Below are 19,656 nucleotides of genomic sequence, written 5' to 3' on the forward strand. Positions count from 1 at the left end.
AATTGTTTGGCTGTCTTGGATGTTTACTTTAATTTTTCCTGTGGCACCCCTGATCTTATTGATTTGGTTCTCCTCTCTTTTCTTTTAGTTAATCTTGCCAGAGGTCTGTCAATTTTATTGATCTTTTCAAAAGGACAGCATTTTGTTTTATTTAGTTTTCTTAGTCTCTATCTCATTAATTTCAGCTCTTATTTTGGTTATCTCACTCCATCTATTAACTTTAGGTTCAATTTTTTCTTACTTTTCTAGCAGTTTTAGTTGAATCATGAGATTATTTACTTGGTCTGTATTTTCTTGATGTGTGCACTGAGAGCAATACATTTGCCCCTCAGGGCTGCTTTTGCCATGTCCCACAGGTTTTTTTTTGTGTTTATTCACTTTCATTGAATTGTAGGAATGTTTTAATTTCTTCTTTAATTTCTTCTGTGACCCAGGTGTTGCTCCGAAGTGTGCTGTGCTGTTCAATTTCCATGTATTTGAGTAATTTCTAATGTACACTTTGTTATTGAGAACTAGCTTGACTCCACTATGCTTGGATAGAATACAAAGGATTGTGTCAATTCTCTTGTATTTTGTTTGAATTCCTTGTATAAACTATGATATGATCTATTTTGAAGAAAGGTCCATGGGCTGTTGAAAAGAATATGTACTGGGTTGTTGTTGGGTGGAAAACTCTGTAAATGTCAATTAAGTCCATTTGAAACATGGCATCATTTAATTCAGAAGCTTCTTTTCCAATCCTCTGGTTGGTAGACCTGTCCTTTGGTAAGAGTGGAGTATTAAAGTCTCCTAGTACTATTGTAAACACACCAATTTTTTTTAAAGATACGGACTGAATTTTTTTGAAAAAGAAGACAACAATACATACTTAAAAGAAACCAACTTTGAAAATGAAGTGATAGTAATTAATACAAACATGTTTATAGGTCAACTTTAGTGAACACATTCAGATTGAGACTATAAATTTCAGACCTTTAATAAAACAACACAGAAAGGTGATTAATACAGTAGCAAGTACCATTAAACAAAAAGCTTAAATTTAAAGCTGCAACGTACCATGTCAAGAGTAATCTCTACATGTGTTCAGGTGTGGCTTAAGCATATATTGGCAAATTTATAGGGACACAAGTAGTAGAATGGTACTTCTGGTTAACTGATACAGTAGAAAGAGTGAAGCCAGGCACCAGTGGCTCACACCTGTAATCCTAGCTACTCAGGAGGCTGAGATCTGAGGATCGTGGTTCAAAGCCACCCTGGGCAGGAAAGTCCGTGAGACTCTTATCTCCAAGAAACCACTAGAAAACTGGAAGTGGCTCGGTGGCTCAAGGGGTACAGTGCTTGCCGTGAGCTGAAGAGTTCAGGGACAACACCCTGGCCCAGAGTTCAAACCCCATGACCGACAAAAAAAAAAAAAAAAAAAAAAGTGAATAAAAGAATGAAATAAGAATGAAAAAAATTGAAAATAAGTGATTGTATACCAAGGCTGCAAAAGGAAATACTTAGTGATTAAATCAAGTATCAGCTATATAGGCCTGAAATAGGTTTAGATTTGTAGTTGGGGACAGCCTCCTGTATTATTTTATACTGGAAATGCCCCGAAGTTTCTATTTTTTTCCAGAAAAAAAGAGTCTTCGGTATCTTATTATTATATGTAATATAGTAAAACTGCATACTTAGGTACATTAAATAACATTATAAAAGAAAAAAATGCCTCTAACCCGAATTCCTGGTATCTACTGTAGACACTGGTGCTGTCAAAATATTTATGAATCTTCCATGAAAAAAAAAGCATTAAATAAAATGATGGGTGATTTAGGGCCATGTTTCACTCTTATAGCAGCCATGTAATTTATGATACACGTATCTGACCTCTTTGAAAAGCTTACCTTATATATACTAACGAAACAGCCAAGAAAAGCTCCAAGCTGGAAGTTTTCCTTGTTATAGAAGAGGGAAAGCAGCCGGGACGGCTGTGTAAACACATGCCTAAAGGCAGAGGGGACTCGCAGACAGCACTGGATCAGGTACCCCACACTGAACATTCGGATAAAACCCTAGGGAGAGTGAAAACATTCTGACAACCAAATTGTGAAGTATCATACAATATTATCATTTTATCAATTACTTTATCATTTCCAAATCCAAGTAAAATTTTACAATATTTAATAAAGGTTATATCACAACAATTTTGAAAATAAGATTCTTGAAAACTCAAACAATAATTTTTAAACAATTACCCTAAAAATAAGGGTGATCTACTGGTGGTTACATTTTCTTTGATTTATAAACACTTAAAGCACTGCCCAAGCTGGCCTATATTCCAAAATTCTGTTTCTTGATATTTTATTTACAATGGCAAGGATTTTTAATTGCTAAACCACAAATGAGCTTTAGAAACAAAATCATTAGAATTCAAAACAAACAGTTCACAAAAACAAATGCTTCTGGTAATGTTAATATAAAACTGTTCTTAATCTTTAGTGTAAGTCAGAACTGTTTTGCTAGAGGAGTGATTTCATAATTTGCTTAGCTCTTTAGTATCAAATTTTTATATAGTCAGATTCAATTTCCCAGAAATAAATATATCTAAGTCTTTTTTTCCAGTACTCAACTGCATCAGGTTAAAGCACATAGACGTGCCACTTCAAAGCCCACCATACTAAACTTGAAAAAACACCCTTCTCCTCTCTTCTTGACACTGGGACAGGAAAACACCTGACTGCTGGGCTTGCTTGCTTGCTAAGCTCCACAGGTCAGGCTTGTATTTATTTTCCAGCTTGCAACTTCCTTTTCTAGAAAGTACTAGTTAATTTACCTGAAATTACCAAATACCTGACTATAGTAACATGGAAATTACAGTGGCCAACCAATTCCTATGAATTACCACACATTTAGCTAAGATTGCTAGTATTCATATGCACAAAATGGTCATGCTTTTATGTTTGATAACTTTATAATATTAATCTCAGGATTCAGTACTCACAATCATATTACAACCTTCCCACGTTATTTCCCAAAGACAAAAAAAAATTGGAAATCCACTCATTCACCCTTTTGTGTATTCAAAAAACGTGTGCTGAATTCCTATTTATGTTACACTAGATGCTGGGGGTACAGTGGTGAAGGAGACAAAAAACTCTTGCCTTCATTACCTACATGTGGTCATTGTATAAACAAATGAACCAACATAACATAAGCACAGATTACAATAAATGCTCTGAAGGAAATAATGAGGGCACCAGGTTAATCTGCATAGACTGGGTGGTAAAGAAAGGCTATTGAGGATGTGGCATTTAAATAGACCCAGAAGAGAAAAAGTTAGAACATTTCAGACAGTTTGGACAGACAGCACAAAGCCAAGAAAGCAGTTAGCTGGTATAAGGAGCTAAGAAAGAGTTAACTGATGGGGACCTGAAGAGAATGTAATTAACATGAATATTTACTCGAGGATATTACTTGCTTTGCGGTATAACTTAGTCTGTGGAAAAATCTAGTGTACTATAAAGAAAATGTTCACTATTTCATGACATGAATTCCTCATCCCTAAGTCTCCAAAGGTTTTACACTCCAGATATAATACTCCTATTTATACAGGAATTATCAAGTTTATAAAAGTGGCACACATTTCAGACTTATGAAAGGTTTGGGGTGTTTTATAATTCCCACCTATTCTTTCAAAAAAAGAGAATTGCTTCCTATCTCCTTCATCCACTCAAATTTCTCCAGTACCTCTGATATCTCAGAATATTCCTTGTCCTCACCTAAATTCTCCATCTGAACATGGTTAGCTGGAAAGAACAATCATTCTTCACACTGCAAGCAATACTGGCTTTTTTTTCCCTCTGCCACTTTAAGTAAGGCAGAAAATTAAATTTGGAAAGAGTATATCAGGAACTGCTGCACAACTTGAAAAGATACTGCTGTTCATATCTTTGAGGACCATGAATACAAGCGTGGGTTTGGACAGTTGCCACTGTTAACACCAGGCCACAAGGATTCACATTAATAATAAGCCCTGATATGGGACAGTCCTCTTTTCTACATAGCCACAAGGGAACTGTCTTTTGGAGTATTGTACAACTCAACTCCCCAGCTGAGCAGGGTTTAGTTCTTGCAAGAAAGAATATTAACCACTAACATCCAAGCTTTTAAAACACCATTCAAATCTAAGAGACTGGTAGCCATAGGTATTACCTTTGTCAGTCAGAATAACTACAGTGAAAACACTTTCTTCTTAGAGCTGGTGGTGATAGGAGAAAAAAGCAGGACAGGCTGTGTGTGTGTATGTGCATATGTGTGTGTGCGTGCGTGCGTGTGTGTGTGTGTGTGTGTGTGTGTGTGTATTACACAGGCATATTATGAAACTGAGAATTTATGCCAGTGGCTATAACTAATTGCAAACATGTCTCAGTTAGTTTAATACCTTTAAAATATGCAAAAAACAAATATCTCTGTAAGATTGCACATAGTATTTCAGTATGTATACATAACACACTGGTCCAACTAGCACATCACCCAGTCTAAGGGCCTATTCTGGGATGTTCTTCCAATGAAGCTATATTACAAAGACAAATTTCAATGGCCTTTTCTCTTTTGTTACAACTCCTACCTCATAAATCTAATATAAGCTAAGAAATTTTTAGTAGTTCTGGGGTTTGAACTCAGGACTCTGCCCTTGCTAGGCAGGGGCACGGTTTTTGCCTAAGCTGCTCTAGATCAAAATCCTATGTAGCTGGGATGCTAGACACACATATCTACTTATTCATTGAGATGGACTCTTGTGAACCTCAAATCACAATATTCCCAAGTCCTGAGGACCTAGGATTACAAACATAAGTGACCATAAAAACTAACCACAACAACAAAAATAACCACTGTTGGGGATTAACACAAAAGCCTCTCTTCCCCCGACTCAAGTTAAGCTAATTTTTTGCTAGGTGCTGGTTGGCTAACACCTATAATCCTAACTACTCAGAATGCTGAGATCTCAAGGTTCAAAGCCAGTCTGGGCAGACAAATACAAGAGACTCTTATTTCTAATTAACCGGGAAAAAAAAAGCCAGAACTGATGATGTGGCTGCAGTGGTAAAGCAAGCACCAATTGTGAACAGAAAAGCTGAGTGAGGGCAAGAGAAGGAAGGAAGGAAGGAAGGGAGGGAGGGAGGGAGGGAGGGAGGGAGGGAGGGAGGGAGGGAGGGAGGGAGGGAGGGAGGGAGGGAGGGAGGGAGGAAGGGAAAATTTTTGATTGTTTAAGGATCTGACAAAAGAATATTAAAAGCCAAATCTCAAAACTTTCTTTTCAAGGCATGCAAAGAATTACAGCTATTACTGTCAACTTTTCCATTTACTTAGACATTATCTCTTAATAAACAAGTTTTGTTTAATATATTCCCCACTGTAGAGAAGGTAGTTTTATATACTTACTTTAATGCAGTAAGAAATGCAATTATCCTCATAGTGTTTACAACATCTATGCCTTGGTCCGTGCTTGCATCTGAAATTAAAGAAGAAAAACTAAACTAAATATAATTAAAATACATATGTACCTGTGGGACTGTATGCATGTATACATGTGTGGATTCCTGTAGATCCATTTCAAACTTTCTAACAAATAGTGGAGAAAATGTAACTACTTTTGTGCAACTTGTTCCTTAGAATATACAGAAGCAATGCCAACAGGTATTTTTGTGTTGCTTCTTCATTTCTTACTATGTATGACTACAATCAAAATATTCTAATGTGGTATAGAAAAACACACTTAAATATTGGTGACTAAATGTGAAAAATATGTACATGTTATCTATACATATCTCCAAATCTTTGTGAACTTTAAATCACTTAATACAAAGTATGACGGTCATAAATCATCCATGAAGCCAGAACTTGAACAAATACCATAATGAAACTGTACTCAGGTTACAAGAATTTATACTTAATTACATTTGAGAGAAAACATCTGGAAAAGAAACTCGATATATTATTAGAATTCAAAAATGAAGCTTTTAAAATAAATATAGAAATAGAAATCATGTGGGATTCAAAAGTAGGTTATTTGTGATTTACTTGTAAATCACTTAACCCTGTAGTGTTCAATATAAACTTTACTGGTGTGAGAACTACTGTTCATGACATGTTCATTTAATCATTTCATGCATTGCCTCAAGGATTACTTATTTACCTTTATTCATAAAAAATGGAAATACATTCTCTAAATAGGTCTTGCTCTGCCGCTTTAACTTGGAAAGGTTCATTTAACTTCTTTCAGGGTCAACTAGTTATTTTCATAGCTGCAACACAGATTCTTCCTTGTTTGTAGCAGTAACCTGTACAGCCATGTTCTAGTTCTGCACTACACCAAGCTTATTAGCTAACCGATTAGCATGATGTTTTAGAAATGCACTTCTGCACTGCAGTTGTGTCACACCGGCAGCCTGTCCTAGGCAGAGATGACAGACAGAAATGGTGCATACCAACCTAAGCCTTGCTGTCACTGGAATGCTATGACAGACCTTGTCATGTGAAGTTGTTGAGCTGATTAAAGCGGATGCTTTAAAAGACATAAACCAGAGAAGGCCTGCCTCATGCAAGCCATCACTCTTTACACTTCTAAGTGTCCTCTTCAAAGACATTTCTGCCTTTGGTGCCACAATTACAGAGGAATTATTAAACGCCCTACTGAAGTTCAATTCTGCTATCAACTATTCTGTCAGTATATGTTCCCTTATCTCTTATTAGAATGGCTTCTTAAGTCCTAAACTACTAATCACTTGAATCACTTGCTTTGCTTCTGGATGATTCTCTATCAGTTTCACTGAATGGACCAGCCCACTGAAGCTATTTAAACAAGTTCTGCTGTGGTCTCATGAGTTCTGACATCCAAGGCCTCATTCACTACATAATTCAGTTTTTGTATTTCTTTGTAACTATTGTTGCAAGCGTTTCCATTAAAAGTTATCTGTGCTCCCTTTCCTCCACTAATGTAACCCAGAACTATTTTTTAACTTGCTCATTATGTTCACTACAACCATTCCTGTCATCTGAGATTTCTTTTCTCTATTCCTATCTTCTGTTGACAATGTGTTAAAACAGAAGAAAACCCTTCAGTTCAGTGAAATTTGAGTCTTCTGTCCTCATACATTTAATCAGTCAATTTCATGTGGTATTTGCCTAATACTCACAATAGTCACTAAGGAAGAATATTCATCCCAGGAAACAGATAAGAACTTGGAGATACAGTGATTAAATTTCATATTCAAAGTGAAAGATGGGGGTCTCATATTTGGTAAAATACTGTACTTCCTACAGTGTATCCCTTCAATTTTAATACTGCCTACTCATTCTGCCCTCTCTCAAATGTCATTACCATGATTGGTTTTATTAGCTCTTCTAATTTTAAGCCACTCAATTTATTCCATTAAATGTCTACATTAAGAACATAAATGGCTGAATGAAAGATTTCATTCTTTGTGTAACAGACAACTAAGTATCCTTTATTTTGGTCTGAGAGCTCTAAAAACTGTCACCATTACAAAATATCCTTTCATTAAGGTCTGTACCTTATCAACCTGTACAGAACTTAAAACATAGGAAAGTAAACATGTTCAATCAGCACATATGAATCTGTTTCATTAAGTTCCTCATCATTGTCTCCTGCAACTCTGCTTCCCTTGAAATAGAAAAATATTGTAATTTCCTGAAAATTTATTTGGCATATGAGGCTACCCACCTGTGAGGAAGAATAAACAAAAATTATTATTGTGTGCTAGCTCTAATAAAACTCTACTGCACAGATTTTAGTGAAAAGAAAGAAAATGATAACTTGAAGAAAAACAAAAATACCAAATATACAAGATAGTGACAAAGTGCTAAAATCTCAAGCTACTGAACTCACATTGAATTCAAAAGTTTCCGAAGTAGACCAATTATGTTCATTCTTCTTGGTTTTTCCTCAAGTTTTTCTCTCTTTTGTTCCACTTTTGCATATGCTGTCTCTGGTGAGTAAGAATGTGTGGGAATTTCTTCCTTTCCCACAATGAACCTAAAGAACAGAGCAAAAGGTGAGGCATCTTCACATTAAGAAAAACACCGTACCTGGAACCAGAGATCAGGCCAGAAGACACCAATCACACAGTTCTGCCCCCAAACTCAACCATCGGGACTGAGTGAAAGGTGGAGGCTCTCTAAACCCCGATATTGGTCATGGTAGGTACCCTAATACCAGGAAAGGTTTTGGACAGCCATAGCAGGTCTCTAATGCTTGTGAGGACACAATGTGGTCTCTGACCCTGGGAAAAGCCTCACTGAGATCTCTAATGCCAGACAGTGGACACAGAGTTGGGCCTCTAAAAGCACACATGTGCATCTCCACACAATGCTGCCAGCATCTAGCTGGAGGGGTCTATGCACAGCCTTGCATATCACTGCATCCATGGAGAGAGACATAGCCAGCCCCCTATAGCATTAGGCAGCAGCACCCATCCAATATGACCTTATACCCCTGAGCAGGACAATGCCAACCTCCAACAATGTTGGGGTGGAAGGATCTGAAATCAGCTGGACCCAAAAGCCTTTGTGTGGACCCCTTGTGTGAGAAGCTGCTGCATACAGCATTGAGGATTTCACCCAAACCAGACAACTCCAAAAGCAAGCCAGGTCATCCATACATGGAACACAAACAACCATAGTGCCAGGGGTCTGCGCTAGCCAACCCCAAAAGCCCATTTGAGTTTTACCTTGTGGGATGCCCTCACCGCAGCACCTGCGGGGAGGAGGAGTCTATGCTCATCTGACCCCAGAAGCCAGCCTAAACATCCTAGTGTGGAACGCCAACGACAGCCCACAGTGCCAGGGCTCACACCTAACCTGCATAAAAGGCTTCTGTGTTTTCCTACACACAACACCCTCAGACACACCAGGGCTGGAGACAACAATCTACTGGACCCAAAAGCCTGGCCAGGCCTCTCTCGGGGACACCAACTGCCCAATGCCCACGAAAATTCAGAAAACCACAGGCCCATGACCCATGAACTTAATACCTAATCTTAATGACCTCTATAAACCCTGAACCCAAATGTATAAATCACAGGGAAAGATCACAAAATTCACAAGCAAGAAAGACAATTTGCCACTCTCAAGAATCAACAACAGTCAGGAAAGGTCTCTAGTGAGAGCCAAGAAGAAGAGATGGAAGACAACAGAACCATTAAAACAATGATTGAGAGAACTGGCTGCTGAAATAAAATGACATATCCAAAACAAATAGAGTTCAAGGAGGTAATGATGGAGAAAATGCAAGGTATAGATAAGAAGATAGAAACATTACATACTTCAATGAAGAAAACATTAAACACCTCAATGAATGAAAGATGAAATTAACACATTGAGAACTGACAACAACAATGAGCTACAACACATGAAAAGTTCTGTGTCCCTACTGCAAAACACAGTTGAAATGATAGGCAACAGAACAAGTGATACAAGGGTATCAGGAGTTGAAGATAAATCACAGGAATAAGAAAAAAAATCAAAGGCATGGAAAAAAGCACATAGCAAAGGGAGACTCAAGAAAACAATCACGGGCTGGGAAGTGGTTCAGTGGTAGAGCGCTTGCCTTGCATACATGAGGCCCTGGGTTCGATTCCTCAGCACCACATAAGCAAAAAGAAAAAAGCCGGAAGTGGCGCTGTGGCTCAGGTGGTAGAGCGCTAGCCTTGAGGTGAAGAGCTGAGGGACAGAGCCCAGGCCCAGAGTTCAGGCCCCACGACCGAACCCCTCCCCCCCCAAAAAAGAAAAACAATCACAAATAAGGCCAAACTAAAGCTACCAGCATAATAATCATGTTTATCGCAGCATTATTCACCATAGCTAAGATATGGAACCAACCCAGATGCCCCTCACTAGATGAATGGGTCAAAAAAATGCAATACACACACACACACACACACACACACACACACACACACACACACACACACACACACACACACACACACACACACACACACACACACACACACACACACACACACGAAGAATTCTATGCCTCCATCAGAAAGAATGATACCATCCTATTTGTTAGGATAGGGAAACACTTGGAAAAAAATTATATTAAGTGAAGTAAGCCAGCCCAAAGAAACATAGGTCCCATGGATTCCCTTATTTGCAATAACTAGTATACATCTAGGATAATCTTACCGGACAAGCAGAAAAGGTAAAAAACTATGTACATGTGACCATATAAGATGATGGTAAGCAAAACAAACCCCAAGATAGGGACACAAGAGGTTTTTATCTTTGTCGCTGTTGTTTTTAATGTACTATGTGATTTTTTTTTGTATGTCTCCCCCACCATGGTATAACCTGTTTTCACTGTATTTTTACTCTGGTGCCCTGCATCTTGTATATACATTTTTTTTTATTTGGGGAGGGGAAGGGAAATAACAAAATGCTGAAACAAGGATACAGGTGGACCCAATGTAACAATGAGATGTACAAGACACTATGTTGAAAATGAACTTTACAACTTGGGAGGGGTGGAGATGGAGTTGTGGAGTTGGAGAGGGAAGGGATGGTAGGGGATAAACAAAGGAGGGGTAACAATGCTCAGTAGGAAATGTACTCATTACCTTACTCCTATAACTGTAACCCCTCTGTACAGTATCTTTACAATAAAAAAATATTTTAAAAAAAAGAAAGAAAAGAGTTGACAGCTTCGGCCAAAAGATCAAATCTATGCATAGTTGGGATAGATGGGAGAGAAGAAGTCAAAACCAAAATCATTGAAAAGCTATATATCAAAATAATAACTGAAAACTTCCCAAATCTTAAGAGGGAATATCTCACCCACGTGACCGAAATATACAGAACTCCTAGCTGATGGAATCTTAGAAGAAATTGTAGTGAGAACTTTAGACTTTTGACAAGCAATTCATTTTAAATGCAGCAAAGTAAAGAGAGAGCTTTTTTCCCAGGGAAAAATGATGAGAATTACTGCAGATTTATTCATACAAACTGATTTCAAGGAGAGTCTAAAGTGGTATAAGTGAAGGTCTGAATGTCAGCAACTACCAACCAAACTAGCGCACCCAGTGAAGCTAAGATTCACAACACTCAGTGAAACAAAGTTTTCATGACAAAGGAAAACTAAAGAAATTCATGAACACTAAACCAGTACTAACTACAATGGATTCCAAAGGGAAGCATGCAATCTAAAAAAAACAAAAACAAAACAATCAAAGTTAAGGAAACACAGCATTGAATAAAAATCACTAGAAGATACATTAATAAACACAGCTAGAGGAAAACAACAAAATTGCAGAAAAAATGACATAGTTCTCATTAGTCACATTAAAATCAATGGGTTCAACTCTCCAAACAAAAAATGGAGAGAAGATTGGAACAAAAGACAAAATCCAATCATTTGTTGTCTCCATAAAACTTTTCTCACAATCAAAGATAACACAAATCTTGAGTGAAGGCATGAAAAAGGATCTTTCATGTAAATGCATTGTGCAAGAAGGCTGGAATAAGTACACTGGTATGTGATAAAAATAGGCTTTTCATTAAAACCAGTACGAAGAGACAAAGAAGGTCATTACATATTAATAAACAGAATGATCCAAGAATAGGAAATCACAGTGGCTAATATTTATGCACTCAACAATGGAGCACCTAAATATATTAAACAAACACTCTTAGGCATACAGAACATGATAGACACCAACACAATAATAATGGAAATTTTACACTCCATTCTCAGAAAAGAACTGGTAAACCAAACAGATCAGCAAAAAAAGCTTCCAAATTACATAACACCATAACCCACATGGACTTAATGGACATGTAAGAGCATTTCAACCAACAATCACACAATTCACATTCTTCTCAGCAGCCCATAGAATATACAAAATTAGCTATATCCTAGGACACACAACAAACCTGAACAACTACAAAAAGAGCAACGTAACTTCTTGCATCCTATCTGATCACAACGGAATTAAACTAGTTCAACAACAAAACATACTGGAAGAAACACTCAAACATATGAAGACTGAATAATACATTGTTGAATAACATGTGGGTCACTGAAGAAATAAAGGAGGAAATCAGAAATTTCTTACAATTCAGTGAAAATGAAAATACATCATATCAGAACCTCTGGGATACTGCAAAAGCAATGTTGAGAGGAAAGTTCATAGCTTTATGAGAACATACAAAGAAAACAGAAACAGCACAATAAATAATCACATGATACAACTAAAACTGGTAGAAAAAAAAACCCTAAAACTACAAGATGGAGAAAAATAGTAAAGATTAGGGAAAAAAATCAACAGAGACTAAAAAAACTATACATAAAATCAACAAAACAAAAAGGTATCTTTCTTTTAAAAACATCAATAAAATTGACAGACCACTGGCTAAATAGATGAAGAGAAGAGAGACTCAGATTTACAAAATCAGGGATGCCAAAAGAAACATTACAACAAACATCCAAGATATTCAAAAGAGTGTGAAGGACTAATTTCAAAATCTATATTCAAATAAGATGAAAAATCTAGTAGAAATGGATAAATTCCTAGAAACATACAAACTGCCTAAGCTAAACCCAGAAGACACAAATCACTTAAATAGGCCCAATGAGATTGAGGAAATAATTAGCAGTATTCCAGAAAGGAAAAGCCCAGGTGTTGATGGATTCACAGCTGAATCCTCTAATAAGACTTTTTTGAATATTTTTTATTTCTTTATTGACATTAAGTGATTACATAAACTTCACAATATTGTGATACTTAGCTAAAGTCACAAACACATTTTAACCTTTACAAGTTGAATTGTCATTATCATAGTCTATAAAGCTTTGAACTCTACAAACTTTGACAATACAACGATTTCTTCCAAACAGGGTGATATGTACATTTCTTTCCTTTTGCTTAGTGTAAGCTATTCCCTCTCTCTCATTCCCTCCCTCCCATGGCTGCCCTTGACTTGCTTGGTTCACTTCCATCAATGTCTAGTGCAGCTGATGGACCCCTCTGCTGTATTTTTTTTAACCTGTTTCTCTCAGATTCTGGGCCCTCCTCCTAGCTTCCTTCATACATGCACATATATACCATATGTGGGGTCAAAAATATTTTCTAAGATTTTTAAAGTTGAATAATGGTACTCCTCAAATTTTTCCATGAAATAGAAAAAGGATTAATTTCCAAACTTGTTTTATGAAGCCAGAAGCACTGTCATCCCAAAATCAGGCAGGGAGCCAACAAAAAAGAGCTATAGACCAATCCTTCTGATGAATGCAGATGCAAAATTCCTCAATAAAATACTAGCCAACAAAATTCAGCAAATACTCTAATTATACATTATGATCAAGTAGGTTTCATCACAGAGATGCAAGTCTGGTTGAACATACATAAATCAATAAATACATCAACAGAACCAATGACAAGAACCACATGACCATCTCAATAGATACAGAAAAAAGCCTTCAACAAAATCCAACATCCATTCATGTTTAAAGCTCTGGACAAACTAGGAATAAAAGGAACATAGCTCAAAATAATAAAGGCTGTATATGAGAGATCACCAGTCAACATCACACTGAAAAAACATTTCCTTTAAAATCAGGAACAAGGCAAGGATGTTCACTCTCTCCACTCCACTTCAATTATAGTTCTGGAATTCCCACTCAGAGCAATAATGCAAGAAAAAGATAGCAAAGGGATTCCCTAAGGGAAAGAAGTCAAACTATTCCTATTTACATATGATATGATCTTATCTCTAAAGGACCCAAAAGGCTCCATCTCCAAGCTCCTACAGCTTATCAATAAATTTGACAAAGTATCAGAATAGAAAATTAACCAACAAAAATCAGTAGTCTTCTATATAACAACAATGCACAAGCAGAGAGGGAAATCAGGAAAAACAACTCAATTTGCAATAGCCTCAAAAAAAATCTAGGAATAAACCTAATTAAAGAAACAAAGGACCTTTTTAGCAAAAATTATAAGAATTTGAAGAAAGAAATCTAAGATGACATCAGCAAATGGAAAGATTTTCCATGTTCATAGATAGGATTAATACTGTAAATTACAATATTGCCAAAAATGATCTACAAATTTAATGTAATCCCAATCCAAATCCCAATGAAGTTCTTTATTGAGATACATAAAACAATTCAGAAATTCATATGGAACAGCAAAAGATCTAGAATAGCCAAAGCAATTCTAAGCCAAAAAAAAAATATGCTGGTGGTATCACAATCTCAGACCTCTAGCTCTACTACAGAGCTATAATACCAAAATCAGATTGGTACTGGCATAAAAATAGACCCAAAGAACCAATGGAACAGTCTAAAAGACCCAGAAATAAAACAGATAATTTACAGTTGTCTGGTATTTGATAAGGGAGTCAAAGATAAACAGTGGAAAGAGCCTCTTCAATAATTTGTGTTGGAAAACTGGGCACCTATATGCAGGAAGCTAAGAGTGGATCCCTATTTGTCAGCATGCACAAATATCAACTCAAAGTGGATCCAAGACCTCAACATCAGACCCGAAACTTTGAAATTACTGCAAAAGGGAGTAGGAGAAAGACTAGAACTCAGAGGTACAGGCAGAAACTTCATTTATGAAGAGTCCCAGGGGCATAGCAGCTAGGAGAGAGACTTGACAAATGGGCTTACATCAAATTAAAAAGGTTCTGTGCAGCAAAAGACATAGTTTCTAAACTAGAAAGACAGCCATCAGACTGGGAGAAGATCTTTACCAGTACAACATTAGACAAAGGCCTAATACCCAAAATATACAAGGAGCCCAGAAACTAATCCAGTGTCTTGTATATATCTTTATCTGAATTGGGGAAGGGATGTGGAACAACAAAAAGGTGAGACAAAGGAAAAAAAGGCAAACCAATGCAACAGCAATATTCACAAGACAATGTGTTGGAAATGAACTTTACAATGTGGGGGAAGGAGTAGTGGAAGGGAAGGGAAAGTGGGAGAAAAATAAGGGAGAGGGTAACAAATGTTTAACAAGAAATATACTCAATACCTTACATATGCAAGTGTAACCCCACTGTACATCACCCCCCAAAAAATTTAATTTAAAAAAGAAAGAAACTAACCCCTCCTAAAGCTAATAAACCAATTACTAAATGGGCAAAGAAAGCTCAGGAGAGACTTCTAAGAAGAATGGCAAAGAAACACATGAAAAGCTGATCATCTCTGGCTATAAAGGAAATGCAAATCAAAACAACTCTGAAATTCCAATCTTATCCCTGTTAAGATTGGCCAACATGATAGATTCAAAGAACAAGAAATGCTAGCGGAGATATGTGGGAAAAGGAACTCTATTTCACTGTTGGTGGGAATGTAAACTAGTGCATCCACTCTGGACAGAAGTCTGGAGGTTCTTCAATAAACTAAACATAAATCTTCCCATGACCCAGTAATACCACTCCTGAGCATCTACCCAGAACATTACAAGCCCCAGATACCATAAACACTTTTGCACACCCATGTTCACTGCTGCCCTGTTAAGAATGGCCAAGTTGTGGAAACAGCCCAGATGCCCTACAATAGATAAGTGAATAAAAAAAAAAGTGTGTCGCCTATATATAATGGAATTTGCATAGCTGTTAGAAAGAACATTATGTCATATGCAGGGAAATGGATGTCCTAGAACAAATCATGTTGAGTCAGGTAAGCACAATAACACGCTTTCTCTTTTCTCTCATATGAGGAAGCTAGATTTAAAATACCTGGACATAACAAATTATACAGGTTCTTAGCATTCACTCACAGTGAGACTTAAGGAGTATATCCTTAGGAGAGTAACAGAAAGGCAGAATGCCTTTACATCTGATCATACAATTTATCAAAATGAACTCCAGGAAATGAAAACAGGAGGTTTTGTACTTTTTGTTTTTCTTTTCTTTCTGTTCTGTTTGTTTATATGCCTGTAGGACTGTAAATGGAGGCAAAGAAATGAAAGACCAGCGGGTGAACAAACGCAGCAATGGTATTAACTGGACACTCACTATACTGAAAACAAACTATATAACCTGTGGGTGGAGATGGGAGGGAAAAACTAGGAGAGAGCAAGGGAAGGGGTGACACGGTCCAAATTATATTAAGTGAAGTAAGCCAGGCCCAAAGAAACCTGGGTCCCATGGTTTCCCTTATTTGCAATATCTAGTATATGTCTGAGTAAAGCAGAAAAGGACAGATAAGGTGATATTAGGCAAATGAACCCTAAGATATGTAGTCAAATGTTTTTTTTTCTTTCATGCGATTGTTTCTAACACATTTATAAAATTATTTCTTTGTTGCTTTGTATGTCCCTCCCCCACAGTATAACCCATGCTTTCACTGTATTTGATGTCCGTATAATTTGTGGAGGGGAAGGGGAAAAACAAGTCGTTTAAATAGGGATACAGGTGGACCCATTGCAACAATGAGATGTACAAGTCGTTATGCTGAAAACAAATTTTACAACTTTGGTGGGGGTGGGGGGCGGGGAGGATTGGGTGGTGGGGGCAGGGGAAGGATGGGAAGGGATGGGAAGGGGAAACAAAGGAGGAGGCTACAATGCTTGATAAGAAATGTACTCATTATCTTGCCCATGTAATTGTAACCCCTCTGTACAGTATTTTCACAATAAAGAAATAAATAAAAATTAAAAAAAGAAATGTACTCTTTACCTGACTCTTTGCCTCTGTACATGACCTTTATAATAACAATAATAAATAAATAAATAAAACATCAGCAAGGGAACAAAGGTGCTAGTATCCAAATATATTCTCAAGTATCACCTTTAAAATAATACATCATTTTTATAAAATCTGATCTTACTTTCAAAATTTTAACCGTCACTTGTTTGGCATGTAGGTATTTTTAACCCAGGAAATATAGCACAGCACTACTGTGAAGCAATCCTTAGCTTAGGATCCATATTTAAGGCATTAAACACCGTAAAGACTTCCAAAAAGTAGATGAACCATGTTGGTCTATTACTCAATCACAAACATTAGATTTTTTCCTTAAAGTCTAATGAGGTACAACTGAACTAGTTTCTCATTTATAGTAAGCCTAAATTTATACCATCATTTTGAGTCATAAACAGGGGCAGTGCAGAAATTACTTTAGTTACCCAGGAAAATAAGTAGTTACAATAAGGTGGAATCAGGATTCCACAAGGAGGTCCTTGTATTATTTCATGAGAAAATCTTAAAGACTGTTATCCCAAGATACTTAATTTTCTTTATAAAAGTTCAATATCCAAGAGATGATACCATCCTATTTTGCCAAAACTGGGCATTATTTTTCCAACAACAATGCAATGAAATATGTTAGCAATTAGTTACCCTCAGTATCCTTTCTCAGAGTTTTCATTTCTGCTCTCTACATCTACATCATGAGTCCTTGCTCTAATAACGATTAACTAGAAAAGAAAGTTCTGGGCATGAACATGAGCAAAGTGTATTATATGTATGTGTAAGAATACCATTCAACCAGTAGATACTGCTGAAAAGGATATATTATATATAGATATCTAAATTTCACAATAAAACTTCTTGTACAATTAATTTAGATGAATTTAATAAAGAGCTAAGATTTCCTAAGAAAGTTCTATCACTTGAACTATCAATCTATTACAAACTATTACAAAATATATATAAAATAGAGAATTCATGAACTAAAATTCTGGGGATCTGAAACTGTAACAAGCAAACTAAAAAAAGCTATTAGTATGAACAATTGAGACCCAACCTGTTTGGGCAATCTTTGTAAAGCAAATCTGTAAGGTGGGTCCAAAATGTTTTGTCACCAGATGTCAGCTGTGAACCTGGATTACTGTTAGTTTAAAAAATCATGTTTGTTTTACTTATAGATGATTGTACATGGAGATTTTAAGATCTGTACTCTTTATAGGCAACAGAGACAGAACTAGAACAGATGGTACAGTACCATATGCCTTTTATAATACTATTATTGTTTTGGCCAGTGCTGACTGTCTCATGTTAGAGGTCACTTCACTTCCTTGGAGACACTGTCCCTGCCTCAAGACAAGCTGAGTTTCTGTGTCTAATAGCTCAGTAAACCCCCCAGGATTCTAAACTCTATTTCAGCAGACTATGTGTATCCAGCACCTAGCACAGTGTATCACATATACTAAATATTTAATTCATACACACTGAATGAATGCACATAGTAAGAGCTACCATTTTTTGGGTTCTTACTAAATGAAAGACACAGTGGTACGTCTTTTTGTTTTGTTTTGTTTTGTTTTGTTTTGTTTTTTGGGTCCGGTCGTGGGGCCTGAACTCTGGGCCTGGGTGCTGTCCCTCAGCTCTTCAGCTCAAGGCTAGCGCTCTACCACTTGAGCCACAATGCCACTTCCGGCTTTTGTTTATGCGGTGCTGAGGAATCGAACCCAGGGCGTCAGGCATGCAAGGCAAGCGCGCTAAGTGGTACGCCTTTTAAAAATATTAAATCATTTAATGCTTGTAGGTATCAGTTCCCATGAGAGTTAGTTAGCATGAATAAGTATCCTGCCCATGAGCAATCAGTTGTCAGTAATTATTTGGACAAATATCTGCCTGACTTGAAAGTCTGGTCTCTCAATCACCATTGATGTACACATCCGTTTCAAACTATGGTAAGTGAGGGCTTGTCAGATGCCAGGATTGGTGTTTCTTCCATGATTATTAATGTATTATTAGTTGTCACTATATATATATATATATATATATATAGACATATATATGGATATGGGTATATATACATAATCTGTTATCAGTGCAAATAATATATGCAAAGATATCAACATAGAGAAATATTCTTAAGGCATAGATTTGAACTTGCTAGGCTCATCTTCAGAAAAACTTCATAGGCTTTCAGGCTACTGAACTATATATTCAGTTTAAATGGTGTTTAGGACAGATGAGTGCATATGAATTGTTGATGTACATTACAATGAACTTCTGGCCATTCTCCAAATAAATCAATTCCTTAATGCTACTCCTTTTATGAAGTATATTCTTCTCTACATTTGCTGAAATATCTGTGCCTTTATTTTTTGGCAGTACTGGAGTTTGAACTTAGGGCCTCAAGCTTATGAGGTAGGTATTCTACCACTATGCTACAACTCCAGCCCTTTTGTGGGCTGGTTGTTTTCAGGTCAATTCCAAGCATGTAACAGGATCATAATACTCGTATGTTTTACTTGTTCCCCTGAGATGAAGTAACTCAGACTTTTGTTGAGGTCTGGAACTGTGACCCACTAGATTTCCTAAATGGAGTCAGATCATCCCATGTAGCTAGAAGAACAGGCAAGTAAGTAACACCATGGCAAGCTCCTGCTTGGGAAAAAGTCTTGAGTTTACAGCATTTAAATTCTAGTCTCTCACAGCATTTTATAAATAATTCTATGTAATTTCATGCTTCCTTCTCTGTCTTTATTCTCATCTACAACCCAGGAAGAAACATTAACTTTAAAGTCTGCCTAGGATAACCGACATTTCTGTAACATTTAATACAATTGTAAATAATATTGTTTTCCCCACAAGACCATAAGTGCTGAGGACCATATTTGACTCATTGACCAGTGTTTACTCAATGAAACAATGCATAGCCAAGTAGATACTGATTAAATCCTT

The 19,656-nt window shown here is 36.8% G+C and overlaps 1 protein-coding gene across 3 annotated transcripts in view; it reads right to left on the reverse strand.

The window, feature by feature from the left end:
• Tmem135 (transmembrane protein 135) overlaps nt 1-19,656 on the reverse strand; it is a 234,834-nt gene that overhangs the window by 14,751 nt on the left and 200,427 nt on the right. For all 3 annotated transcript variants that reach the window (XM_070034818.1, XM_070034817.1, XM_070034816.1), the window contains 3 exons: nt 7,892-8,038; nt 5,425-5,494; nt 1,887-2,054 (listed from right to left, as the gene is read on the reverse strand). In XM_070034818.1, the coding sequence (XP_069890919.1) occupies nt 1,887-2,054; nt 5,425-5,494; nt 7,892-8,038 (385 nt within the window). The remainder of the gene's footprint in view (nt 1-1,886; nt 2,055-5,424; nt 5,495-7,891; nt 8,039-19,656) is intronic.

This window comes from Dipodomys merriami, unplaced genomic scaffold (assembly GCF_024711535.1).
Source record: "Dipodomys merriami isolate MVZ:Mamm:240054 unplaced genomic scaffold, mDipMer1.0.p SCAF_25, whole genome shotgun sequence".
NCBI classification, from domain to species: domain Eukaryota; kingdom Metazoa; phylum Chordata; class Mammalia; order Rodentia; family Heteromyidae; genus Dipodomys; species Dipodomys merriami.